The following is a 13,826-nucleotide window of genomic DNA, read 5'->3' on the forward strand; positions in this document are numbered from 1 at the left end:
AGCAAGAATACTGGAGTGGGTTGCCATTTCCTACTCCAGGGGATCTTCCTGACCCAGGGATGGAACCCGTGTCTCCTGCATTGGCAGGCCTATTCTTTACCACTGAGCCAGGTGGGAGGCCCTTCACTGAACTGTTAAAATTTGCTACTTTTAAGAGTACTTACAGCCTTCTTCAGCTTCTACATGTCCATTTAGAGACATGTCCATTGGGAATCTTCATTACACTGAATTACATGAGCAAATACAAGAATTAACAGCAGTGAGCCCTACTCTTTCACGTTTTTAAATATGTACTTGCAAGTGGTCCCTGGCTTCTCAAATGTCTAGCGTTCTGGTCAAGGGAATCCTGGGGAGGTCCTCCTTGATCTGGGTTAAAAACTAAAATTCATATCATACCGAGGTTAATGCAACATGCCTTTAAAGAGACCCAGTAATCAGCACTACCTATTCTGCAAGAGAACTAACCATGAACTGTTGCCCCGGAAAAATGAAAAATCTTTATTAATAGTTAATGGATGGGGGGAACCATGGGAACAAAAGAACGGGTGTTTCAGCCATTCCAGGGGAATTTTATGGAAGACTGCATCTCTGGTTTCTCTCTTCCTTGCGGTTCTGTTTTTGGCTAATTCCCTAGAGAGGAGGCACGTGGGGTTTCAAGCACTCATACCTCAGGCTGACCGTCCCTCTCGGGGGGGAGGACAGGATGGTGTGAGTGTGCGGTCTCTGCTCTCCTGTGCCCGCCGGGTGGCTGTGGGTTGGTGACACCTGTAAACACACGGGAAACAAAGTTGATGGGGCAGGCTCTCCTCACCATGCACTTCCTCAGCCTTTGCCATGTGGGCGGTGGTATCTGACCATTAGACACAGAGAGGCAGTGCCTCATTCACAGGGACCACAGGTTAAAATGGATGGGGTGATGCTCCTGGTGGAATTTAAACGCCTCCGCCAACAGAAAAGATCCGGCAACAATGAATACTTCAGAAATCTTCATGACTTCACATCTCTGCATTCCAAATTGCTCATTTTCACTTGAATAATATTTTAAACCTTGAAGGATATTTTTCTTCCAAGCTTCAATCATCTCTCTTTTAAAGAATAAAAGAGGTTAAGAAAGTTTTCTAAAATTATACAGCTACTCAGTGGCAACACACAGTGTGGACCTTGGCCTTCTGTCTATTCAATTAGATTATTCACAGTCAATAACATAAATGGCTTCTTGCATAAGACATCCACATGGCAGATTCTGGGGTCCGAACAGGAACAAAGGCAAGCAGCAAAGAGCCTGAGCAAAGCAAGAATGAATGTCAACCTTGTAGACCTTTTGAGCACCCACTTTGTGCCAGGGTCCCTGACAACAGCTTCACTTTCAACAACTACATGTAATAAGTGTTCATCATTCCCATTTTACAGATGAGGAACCCAAGCACAGGGAGGCTAGATAACTTGACCAGGGTTGTGGAACCGTAATGGCCAGAGTTGAGATCCTCCTGATGCCAGACCGTGTGTTTAACCGCCTCATGCTCTTGTCTCTCAGCTGTGATGATGGGAGAGCCCCCTTTGCTCTCCCTTCCTCTTGTGTTTCTCACTTATTCTCTTTGCATCACCTGCTCACATAACACTAAATATCTCCCAGCAAATGGGATTCTCAGAAGCTCCAAAAAAACTAACAAAAGACAAATGCCGTGTCATGTAAATATATAAGATTGCCATACACAAAAGAGCAAACATTTAATAAGCTTAAAAACTTTATCACTGAGAAGCCAGCATGACCACAGGAATACCAGTACTGATCAACAGTCATGGGAACATCCTTACGCACACTTAGAGAACTGACTTTCTCTAGTATAGGGACTTGGACTTTTAATTTTTTTTTTCAATTAAAAAATTGAATGTAAAAGAATGGACATATAAGTGCTATTTTCCCAGCTATAAATTAAGAAGAATTAAACACATAAGAAAAAAACTAACATTTTAAACCATTGTTGCTATAAGTCTGATTTATTCTGTACCATTGGTCTTCGCTTTTTTTTCTTTTTTAAAAAACTTTATTTTATTGTAGTAAGAAGAACTAACACGAGGTCTACACTCTTAACAATTTTTTATGTGCACAATACAACACTGTTGGCTCTAGATATAGTGTACAGCAGATCTCTAAAGCTTATTCATCTGGTTTAATGGAAACTTCATGTCCATTGATCAGTAACTCTCATCTATCCCCTCCTCCTAGCCCCCGTGGTCTTCTCTGGTGGCTCAGACCATAAAGTATCTGCCGGCAATGCTGGAGACGCAGGTTCGATCCCTGGAGAAAGGAATGGCAACCCACTCCAGTGTTCTTGCCTGTAAGTGAAAGTCGCTCAGTCGTGTCCGACTCTTTGTGGCTCCATGACCTATACACTCCATGCAATTCTCTAGGCCAGAATACTGGAGTGGGTAGCCTATCCCTTCACCAGGGGATCTTCCTGACCCTGAAATCAAACCAGGGTCTCCTGCATTGCAGACAGATTCTTTACCAACTGAGCTATCAGGGAAGCCCCATTCTTCTTGCCTGGAGAATACCATGGACACAGGAGTCTGGTCGGCTACAGTCCATGGGGTCACAAAGAGTTGGACGCAACTGAGCAACTAATGCTTTTACACTTTCCTAATCCCTAGCAACTACCATTCTACTTTTTGATTTTATGAATGTGACTATTTTAGATATACCATACATTATAAATGAAATCATACAATATCATATAATATTTGTCTTTTGGTGACTGATTCATTTCACTTAGCATAATGTCCCTGGGGTTTATCCACATCAGCATGTATTTTAGCATTTTCTTCTCTCTCAAGTCTTGAATATTATTTTACTGTGTGGAATACACTAGGTTGCTTTTTAAGCATTCAGATTCATAAGTACCAGTCCAGATGTACTGAGAAAATGTCTTGGCATGGTTTTCAGGAATTTACATTTAAAGTCTTTCCCCAAATTCTCATGAAAGTGAAAGTCACTCAGTCATGTCTGACTCTTTGCAACCCCATGGACTGTAGCCTGCCAGATTCCTCTGTCCATGGGATTTTCCAGGCAAGAATACTGGAGTACATTGCCATGCCCTCCTCCAGGGGATCTTCCTGACCCAGGGATCAAACCCTGGTCTCCTGCATTGGAGGCAAATTTTTACCACTGGAGCCACCACAGAAGCCAAATTCTCACGCTTACTTACTTTTGAGAACTAATTAACACCATGAGAAATACTCTGCTTGTTGAGATCATTATAAACTCCAGATTTACCTGATACAGTGCAAATAATTACTGGAGGAATAAATGAATATGTTAAATAGGGAAGAGCAAAGATGAAAGGGCATTTCAGAGTTCAAAGCCTACAGCAATGGTGTCCTCAGGGAATGACTAGCGTCCAGTATATCTGGTTCTGTCTTGTCCTTGAAATACCAGAATATCATTTTCCTTTTCTTTTTCATATCAGGATGAGAATTAATTTTCCATTAAAGAATTAATTAACTGACTCTACTTTTTGCTAAAGCTGGGGAGATTAAGGGCCAACAGAGGTGAGTAACATACATAATTTTTTTATAAAATGAAAGCTTTGGAGTTCAATGTATGCGTTTGATGTGGATGGGTATGTTCTTCCAGAAGCAGAATCCTCACACATCCCCCATCCCGTTGGGATCAGGATGCATGTCTGTGTGCTCAGTCGCTTCAGTTGTGTCAGACTCTTAGTGACCCTATGGACTATAGCCCTCCAGGCTTCTCTGTCCATGGGATTCTTCAGGCAAGATTATTGGAGTGGGTTGTCATTTCCTTCTCCAGGGGATCTTCCCAACCTAGGGATCGGACCCCCACCTGTTATGTCTCCTGCATTGCAGGTGGGTTCTTTACCACTAGCAGACCAGGATGCATATTAGCAAACCAGCGGCAGTGAAGGCTTCACTCCACTGTACAGTTTACCTCCACTGTAGATAATCTAGAATATGCTCATATGAATTTAAGTACTCAGGACAATGAAAAAAAATTTTTTTTTAAATTATTGTGGTGCACTGGGAAGACCCAGAGGGATCGGGTGAAGAGGGAGGTGGGAGGGGGGACCAGGATGGGGAATACATGTAAATCCATGGCTAATTCATTTCAATGTATGACAAAAACCACTGCAATGTTGTAAAGTAATTAGCCTCCAACTAATAAAAATAAATGGAAAAAAAATTATTGTGGAACTTGTAGAAAAAAAAAATTTTTTTTTAATTATTATGGAACTTGTAGAATCCCAAGAATACCTCCTTGTTCAGTCAGAGAACTGGAAACGTTTAGGTGACACGCCAGGGACACTATTTCCATCAGTTGGGGATAATGTGGAAGGTTCTAAATTTTGCAAAATGGCCATACCCTTTTTGTGGGCTGGTATGAGATGGTAAAACGCTCTTCAGTCAACAAATATTTATTAGGTTCTCACCATGCCCAGGTGGCGCTAGTGGTAAAGAACCTGCCTGCCAGTGCTGGAGACACAGGAGACTAGGGTTCAATCCCTGGGTCGGGAAGATCCCCTGGAGGAGGGCATGGCAACCCACTCCAGTATTCTTGCCTGGAGAATCCCATGAACAGAGGAGTCTGGCAGGTTACCGTCCATGGGATGCAAAGACTGAAATGACTGAGCATGCACGCATCCATGCCCTAGGCACTGTTGGAGATTGTGGGGATACAGTACTGAGTACTGAACAAGATAAAATCTCTGCCCTCATAGAGCATACCTTCTGGTGGGGAGAGAGACAATAATCACAAAAGAAGTAAGAGCATTTTAGTGATAAAGGCATGAAGAAGCTAGAACAGGCTACCAGACCAAGGGTGATGGGAAGCGTATTTGTTTCGGGTGGTGAGGGAAGGCCTACTGCATTGGCTGCCTTTGATCTACAGGGCACTCTGGGGAAAGGGGAAGGCGAGGGCCAAGACCTCCCAGGTGCAGAGGCCAGTGGGGCTGGAAGATGCTGCATGGGAGGCGGAAGTCAGGAGGATGGGAGGTGGTGGATTCAGGTCAAGCCTTGAAGCTGTGATGAGGAATTTCAGTTCCATTCTAAGTGTGAGGGAAGCCAGTGGAACATTTTAATAAAGTGAGACATCCGATTAATGCTTTAGAAAGATCACTCTGGCTCCTTGGAGAATGAACTGGAGATAGCCCTGGACAGGGCTGAAGACTACTTACGATGCTTTTGCACTAATTTAGTGGGGAAATGCATTGGTGATTTAGATGGGGGTGTGACAGTGATGGGAAGAAGTGCTTGGATTCATATCCTATAGAGGCAGACTCTGGGACCTGCGGACAGATGGTCTACAGGACAGGAAATATGAAGACAAATCTTTAGATTAGTCAGGGATGAATCAAGAGGAGTCAAGGATACATCCTAGGTTCTGGCCTGAGAGGATGAAGGGATATGGGTGCCATTTGCTGAAATTAAAAAACTGGTAACCTGGTCGGCTTACGGGAGGATGAGGACCAGGTTTGGACGTACTCCAGGAAGAATCCTTCTCTATTGTTCTTCTTTCTGCTAATGGCTTCTTTAACTCTGGAGTTGAGGGCACACCTGTTTCGTGCTTAGTCCTGTCGGATGGCAGCCCCTCCGGTTTCACAACAGACCTGGGGTTTCTACAGCCTTCAGTGTAGCAGAAGCCAGGACTCACTTCACATACCAGCATGTGGCCCAGTTCTGTGGGAGGATGAATACAACCTAACTCATGAGCTTTCCTGGAGACTTTTAAGATCAAGATGATCATGTTTTGGCATCTTATGTTAACCGGGGCTGAGGGTGGGGAAGTCAAAGGGAGAGACTGGCAGAGGAAGTCTGCCAGCATTTATTCAGTGCTTGCAAATGTGAAAGATGGGCCACTGGGTTATTTATAATCTCTTTTAATCTTCACCAAAAAGCCTGAAAAATAAGCAGTATCTGCATTTTGTAGGTAAAATAATATAGGCTTGGAGCAGGAAATTGGCTTATATGGATCCCAGAGTTAAAAGCAGCAGCAGTAATTTCCTAAGAACTTGTTAAGCTAAATACTTTCCCCCATGTTATCCAATTTAATCCTCATAATGACCCTGCATAAGCAATGCTATCACTTCCACTTTATAGACAAGGAGATGGAGAAGGTAAGGAAGTGGCTGAGGCCATGCAGTTAGTAAACAGTGGAACACTGGCTGTCTGACACTCAGGGATCTTGGTATTTGGTTCTGAATGGTGCTAATGCCCTGTTTTCTGCTGTCTTCTAACCTGCCTCATAAATGATGACAATAATGAGTGCCCTGGAAAACATGATTTCAGTTCTCTTTCCCAGTGGCTTCCATATTCTGTATTTATTTGTTTTATATCTTAACTTTTTAAGTTCTATTTGGGGACTTGTTTTATAAAGTATATAGCATACGTGGAGAGAGTACTATGTGGTATTACTTCTAAGTTAATAAAATGGGCTACATGCGTATAATTTCCCTCCTGATTAGGTGTGATTTCAGGAGAGTTTAAAGAACTCTAAATTACAGTCGGCAAAAATTATGGCTGATTTCTCCCATATGTTGAGTATATCTGTGATATATGAGTCAACGCCAATAAGGAGAATCCACTTCCTCGGCCCCCTGTTTAATAGTAATGAGATACAACACAGATAACAACGCTAGTAAGTTCTACTCAACGTCAACCAATGCCAAGCATTGTGCTTGAAAATACAATACAAGGTAGTGAGTGTACAGCTAAGTTGAAGGTGTTGCTTATGAGCCGTCCTGTGACTGACTGGCTAGAGGTCACAGCTTGTAAATGCCAGAGACAGTATTTGCGTCACATCAGATCAGTAATGGGCTCCCCCAGTGGCTCAGTGATAAAGAATTCACCTGTAATTCAGGAGATGTGGGTTTGAACCCTGGGTCAGAAAGATCCTCTGGAGAAAGGAAATGGCAACCCACTCCAGTATTCTTGCCTGGAAAATCCCAATCCATGGGGTTGCAAAAGAGTCAGACATAACTGGGCAACTAAACAAAAACAAAAGCAGTAATGCAGATATGTCCTTTTGTAAATATGTTAGAGAAATTTCTTTTCTTTGTGATTTTCTATCTCTCAAATGGAAAAAAGACCCCTGTCTTGGTTTTAATCTGTTCTAACAGACAATTTTGAATCCTCCATCAAAGTGTCAAAAAAAAAACAAACCAGCTAACGAGCTAATAAGTACTATTTCAGGTCTGGAGATGATCTCTCTGGCCTGAAGCCCTTGGCATGGCCCTTGGATAGCAGATTGATTAGCTCCTACTTACTTGCATGGGGCCTATTATGGGCCAGGTTTTGTGCAGTCCTACCTTCACATGTCGAAGCCCTAATTCTCACTGTGGCTGTATTTAGAGATGGAGCTTTTAAGGAAGTAATTAAAGATATGTGTTGCGTGTGTGCTAAGTTGCTTCAGCCGTGTCCAACTCCTTGTGACCCTATGGACTGTAGCCCACCAGGCTCCTCTGTCCATGGCATTTTCCAGGCAAGATGCTGGACTGGGTTGCCAAGCCCTCCTCTAGGGGATCTTCCTGACCCAGGGATAGAACCTGCATCTCTTAGGTCTCCTACACTGGCAGATGAGTTCTTTACCACTAATACCACCCAATGAATTAAAAAAGGTGGGACCCTGATCCAATAGGATTAGTGTCCTTATCAGAAGGGACACCAAAGGGCTCTCTCTCCATTTCCCCAACTCCAAAAGAAAAGGCCATGTGGGGACATATTGAGAAGGTGGCCCCTGACAAGTCAGCAGGAGGGCTCTCACTGGGAATTGAGTCAGTTAGCACATTGGTCTGAGATTTCTGGCCTCCAGAACTGTGAGAAAATAAATGTGGGTTGTTTAAGCCACCCAGTCTCCTCTTATGGCAGACTAACACAGGGGCCAAGAGCTCTCAGCTTTCTGCCCTGAGAAGATAGCGGAAGAAAGGGAAATAATTAGAAGAAAAGAGGAGTCACTGGGGAAAAACAGGTCAAGAAAGCTGTAATTAACCATGGTCTTCTCCCTACCTTATGCCCATAGCCTTGGGCTAGAAAAGACTGAATTTATAGTTAGTTTGTGAATATGCAGATCAACTTTCTCATCTATACACCTCTGGGAAGAAGTCTTACCCAGGGAACTTATTAAAGGCCCCAGTTCAGGAAGTCCAGTGTAGGCAAATGAATAAATAAAATTCTGCAAACCTTGGGATTTCACAGAAGGAGATTATTTCTACTTTCGAGGAAGCATATGAAAGCATCCCCTCTTCAACACTAGGTCTCAAAGACAGGGGAGAAAAGGAAATCTTAAATGGGGTTGACAACTTCAGGGTACTTGCTTTTGAGTAAAACAAGAAATGCGTTCATTAAAGAGGATTGGCTTTCCAGGATTCTTGCCTGGAGAATTTCATGGACAGAGGGCGACAGTCCATGGGGGTCAGAAAGAGTCAGACATGACTGAGTAACTAACACTTTCACTTTTAATAAAATGGCAACTGCTCTGTTCATCAGTTTGGATAAAGTTGAAGCCACCCCTAATACTAGTGCCTTATCATTTGAAACTTTTAGAGCTTTTGTCTGAAAACCCTATTACACAAATATAGGAGGTGGGGATTCACGTGTTCTCAGAGTCAGCCTGGCTCCCCATCTTCTAAGGGTGGGACTAGCACATGTGGAGAATTCAGGGACCGTTGTTGGCATCCAGTCAGTGGACATGTGAGGGTCCTAGGCTAGGAGGTGTGGTGTTGTGAGATCCAGCCCCCAGTGTAAGTGGGCAGACAGCAAGCAGCTACTTTTTTACCTTTTTAAAAAAGACATGTTTGAGAGTAGGACAACATGAACACTTTGAGTAGTAAACCTTCTTGTCATCTTTCTAGAATAAAACAAAAGCCTTGGAAAAGGGCAGCATTCCCTACTCCCTTACCTTTGTTTTTAAATAGTAATGGCAAGCTTGACTGCTAAAGCCATCTAAAATCAGATAGATTGGGAATTCTCTGGTGAAAGAATAAATTAGTAGCTCACATAGGATTTTAGTGGGAATCTACTTAACTCAGTTATTCTACATACTTTCTGTCAAAGCTCTAGTCCAGGATGTCCCTGGTAACCAATAGTGAAGGGATGAACTCTGAAAAATCTAGGACCTTGAGAGGAGGGCCGAGATATCCATAGTATCCATAGAGAGAAGAGTCTTAAACTTTGCTTGTTGAGAAATCATCAAGAGGAGGGAACCTGACTGGTGTCCTGCTGTGTCCGCCACTTAGGAGATTCAGGGGACTTAAAACTAGTGAAAAGCCACTCACAGTGACGTCACTTTATTTCAAAAGGAAATGATTTAATTAATAGAACAAAGGGGAAATACTCCATTTGGGCTGATAAAAAAGGTAACTTGAAAGGAAATCTGAACACCAATGTTCTGTCTACATGCTGTACTTATTTTTTCATCAGATGAGCAATGTGGGGTATGTTCCTGAAAATTCAGCTCTCATCAAAGACAGGAGTGAACAGAATTCAGAAGAGCAGGTCTCTGTAATTCTATGTTTGGAGCTGCCTCTCTGGGTTAGAAGGGTAGTCTCAAATGTCATATTGAGAGCCACTCAGGTCTTTTTATGTCTGTCCAAAAAAAAAAGTTGCCAAAAAGGCTGACACCCACCTCGGGGGAATTATTGTTCTTGCCAGAAGCAAAACTAATACCTCCACATCTAATCTCTTCTTTTTAAATGTTTGTAACAAGGTCATCCATCATATTCTTGTTCTTTGAGAACAACCAGCAGTTCCCACTCTTCATGAAGCAGGCACCTTTCATAATTACTCCAGATCCACCATACTGCTTAAACATCCAATTCTAGGAGTATTTTCTGGAAGCCACAGATTTTCAAATTGCAGCCAGCAGGATGCTTTTTTATTGTTGGCTATTCCTCTAAGGAATTTAATAAATATTCTTTGACAGAGCACAGCATAATTGATTGAGCCACTTTCATTTTTATCAGCTCCACAGGAGGCCTTAGTATTTGCTGGAAACCTCTGGGAGTTGCCAGCAGTTGCAATAAGAAGCTTTTGTGAGGTCCTTGGGGAAAAGGGTGGAGAGGAGAAAATAAGGTTAATATCTATTATCATAAGCCACTTTCTGAACCTTATCAGGAGTTGTAAACCCCTGAGCATGAGCAATGTGGAGGTCTATGGATATTCTGTGATAAGCTGTAAAAGACTCCGTATCTTCTAAATGAATAGTTAAGAATCAAGTAAATTCATGGTGAGTTTTCAGACAGTAATTATTTAATATGTCAAATCAATTCTAAAATAATCCTTAAATCCGACGGCATATTTCAATACTCATTTATTTGCAAATTACCCATCAGCATGGATTATTTAGGCTTTGGAAGAAAAAAGTTGATTTCAATTTCTACTATCTGAACTTTCAAAATGACATACCCACAAACAATAATTTCAAAGTCAAATTGTATATAGTTGAAAGAAAAATTGAAAGTGTTAGTCTCTCAGTCCTGTCTGACTCTTTGTGGCCCCCTGGACTGTAGTTCACCGGGCTCCTCTGTCCTTGGAATTCTCCAGGCAAGAATACTGGAGTGAGTAGCCATTCTCTTCTCCAGGGGATCTTTCCGACCAAGAGACCGAACCCAGGCAGATTGCAGGCAGATTCTTTACCATCTGAGCCACTACAGAGCTCATAATAATATATGCCATTTACCTGTAGAGTCTCTTTCTTTTATCTTTGGGGTCTGAGTTCAACTATTAATTTTATAAAACCTTTAGGAAACATACAAATACACCATCCATACAAAAAAATCTTGATATATTTCCAACAAGTTGTTTATCAACAGATGAAACTGTCTTTTAGTTTCTAAAATTCCAGTCAGAACACCTTTTCACAGAGAAGTTGGGCTAGTCTGGACCACAGGATAGCTTGCTAAGTTTACAAATGTCACTTAAAAAAAAATTATTCTGGCATTCCAATTTCTGTCTTTTTCTTGCATGTTTCTACCATTTGTTCTCTAAATGTATGCTTGGCTCTGACCAGATTTCTGGCTTTTTGCTTTTCTACTTACTGGAATGCCTGTGAAGGTAACTGGAGGAGACTGCCAAGAAATGCTGAAGCTGCTGCCATTGGGGGTGAACTTGGCTGCTCCTGGAATGGTCACGGGGGGCGTGGCCTGTCAAATAGGAAACAGAGAAAGTTGTTTTGAAAGAATATTTCTCCTTGGAGTCCTCAGCTGTCATTACCAAAATAAGGCTTCAGAAATAATCTCAGCTTTATTAATGACAAAATTATAATAGGAAGAAATTAAACACGGTTAAAGAAAGTAGCTAGAGGTAAACTTTTTATACATCTAAGCAATCTAAGGTATAGAAGGAGAAAGATTTTGGCTGCTGATTTCTGAATAGAAATTTGATACACATACCTATCTTAGGACATCTGTGAGATACAATTCCTTGTTATCAAGTTGGGAGATCAGCTTTTTATAAGTGATGGTAGGTTGTCAATTACATTTTGGGAAGGTAATTTGGCAATACATGTCAAAATTCTTAGTGTTCCGTACACTAGCTATTTCATTTCTAGAATTTATTCTAAAGAAATGGACACAAGGATGTTCATTGCAGAATTACGTATTATATGTTTTTTAAAAAACTGGAAACACATAGGGAAGGTGAAGCTGAAGAATACTCATTGGCATGGGAAAATGTTCATGAGATCTCAAGTGGAAACAGCGAAGTACAGTGGAAACAGTACTATAATAGATTCCGCTTTTAAAAATGCACACGCAAATAAATAAATAAATAAAAATGCGCACAAAGAACTGTCCTGAAGGACCTACCAAAAATATGAATCAAGGGGCTTTCTTGTTGTTGGGACTTGGGATGGATTTTCTTTCTTTGCTCACGTTTTTAATATATTTATGTTGAACATTTATATCTATAAACAGAAAAATCCCAATGCTGTGAATCTATAGTTTGGAAAGGCACTTCTAGATTCTTTAGTGTATGTTCCAACTCTCATTATATACATAAGAAAAATAATTTAAGTTGGTTCAAGCCCATGATTTTGGACCTAAATGCAATATTGACAAACAAGAACTAAGGGATGAATTATTCTTTTTGAATAGAAGAGGCAGAATGAAAGTCGCTGCATCAACTAATTTAATAATTAGCACTATTCCATTGCTCTTGAGTTGAAGTCTACTTAATAAATGGCTGAATGTCTCCTCTACAAGTTAAGTTTTTCTACTTTTATAAATATATTTGCTAGTGGCAGTGGTTTTGTAACTGGCACCATTGGAAAATATTTTGGCAATACATAGCTGTTCATGCTCTATCCTAAGACTCAATAATTACTCTTCTGGAAATTCAATGGGGAAAAAAAAAAAAACTACTGGCATGGAAGTGTCCTCAGTAGCCTTATTGATAATAATTAAAAAGTAGATACCTAACATAAGAGAAAGAAACAACTTGGTGTTTTGATTTAATTGAATTCAGTCATATATTCAGTTCTACAGAGAGTGTTTATAAACAAGAGTAGAAGAATACAAATTACAAATATGTATAGGAGAGTTTTCTTTTAAAAAGTTACATAAAGTAGTTGAAAATTATGGGAAAACTTTTTTTTTTCATTTGAGTGTATTGAAATTTTATTAAATCGACAATTAAAAGAGTTCAGAATTGCTGGGAGAGTGGGGAAGGAGCTTTAGCTGTGTCCTGTATTTGCAGGATTTGTCTCTAAGGCCTTAACAGACTTCAGAGTGAGGCAGAATCACTGGAGGGTTTGTTAAACACAGACTGTTCGGCCTCACCCCTCGCTTCTGGTCTGCAGGTCTGGCAGTGTAAATTTCTAACAAGTTCCCAGGTGACGCTGACACTGTTGATCTGCTGAACACTGACAACCATGGCTCCAGCCTGAGAGAGTTAGTTACCAATTCAGAGAGGCAGGGCACAAGGTCCTGTATCTGCAGTATAGGATGAGGCTGTCAATGTGCCAACGCTTTTCAAAGTTCATCTTTTCATTTATTTAATTTTTTTATCTAACAAGTACTCACATCATGTACCAGGCACCCTCCTGATAGTGTTACAATATTAAGGATTTTAATCCTCATAACAACTTCTCAGGGATCAGATCTTCAGTCAGTACTGGGAAGTTCAAGAACACCCTAGGGTCCAATCTGCATGAGATTCTGGCTTTAAAAGGAGAAAAAGGCGAACTCTGCTATTGGGCTCTCCTGGATGCTGTTTTCCCACTGAGCTATCCTTTACTCACCTTGGAATTGGAAATGGCAACTCACTCCAGTATTCTTGCCTGGGGAATCCCATGGATAGAAGAGCCTGATGAGCTACAGTCTATGGGGTTACAAAGAGTCAGACACAATAGTAACAACCCTTAACTCACAGGTCAGAATGCTACTGCTTCTGGTTAGGAGTAAAGTGATTGCTCTCACGATCCCTGGCCAGTCACCTGGTAAGCGTGGTCAGTGTGCACGAGGTAGAGGGTGGTGGGAGCAGAGCGGCTCAAGGGCGTCATCAGTTTTGTCTCAGTTTTGGCACAAGGAGTTTCTGTTCGGCTGGAATCTGGGATGGGAAAAGTAGGAGGCGAAGCCAGGGATTGGGAAGGCGAAACTGGGGCCAGGCTGCTCAGACCGTCTGCCACGGAGTCTGTGTTGAGCTTGATCTCAGTGTAGTAAAAGTCTTCTTCTCCATCACTGTAGTCAGACTCCCCAACACGCCTAATGCAAAAGAGAGCAAAGCAATCCTACTCACCCATACTGCTTTCTTGCCTTGAGATCTTGTACATGCTGTTCCTTCTGTCTGGAATGCTTTTCCTCTGTCCTGTCTGCTTG

General features: G+C 41.6%; 1 protein-coding gene across 1 annotated transcript in view; it reads right to left on the bottom strand.

Moving 5' to 3' along the window:
* The window catches only part of ZNF704 (zinc finger protein 704), a 247,159-nt gene that overhangs the window by 12,941 nt on the left and 220,392 nt on the right, over positions 1-13,826 (bottom strand). The window contains exons 6-8 of the mRNA XM_020891160.2: positions 13,445-13,712; positions 11,049-11,153; positions 668-765 (exon numbers count right to left, since the gene is read on the bottom strand). Of these exons, the coding sequence (XP_020746819.2) occupies positions 668-765; positions 11,049-11,153; positions 13,445-13,712 (471 nt within the window). The remainder of the gene's footprint in view (positions 1-667; positions 766-11,048; positions 11,154-13,444; positions 13,713-13,826) is intronic.

The sequence above is a fragment of the Odocoileus virginianus genome, chromosome 15 (assembly GCF_023699985.2).
Source record: "Odocoileus virginianus isolate 20LAN1187 ecotype Illinois chromosome 15, Ovbor_1.2, whole genome shotgun sequence".
NCBI lineage: Eukaryota > Metazoa > Chordata > Mammalia > Artiodactyla > Cervidae > Odocoileus > Odocoileus virginianus.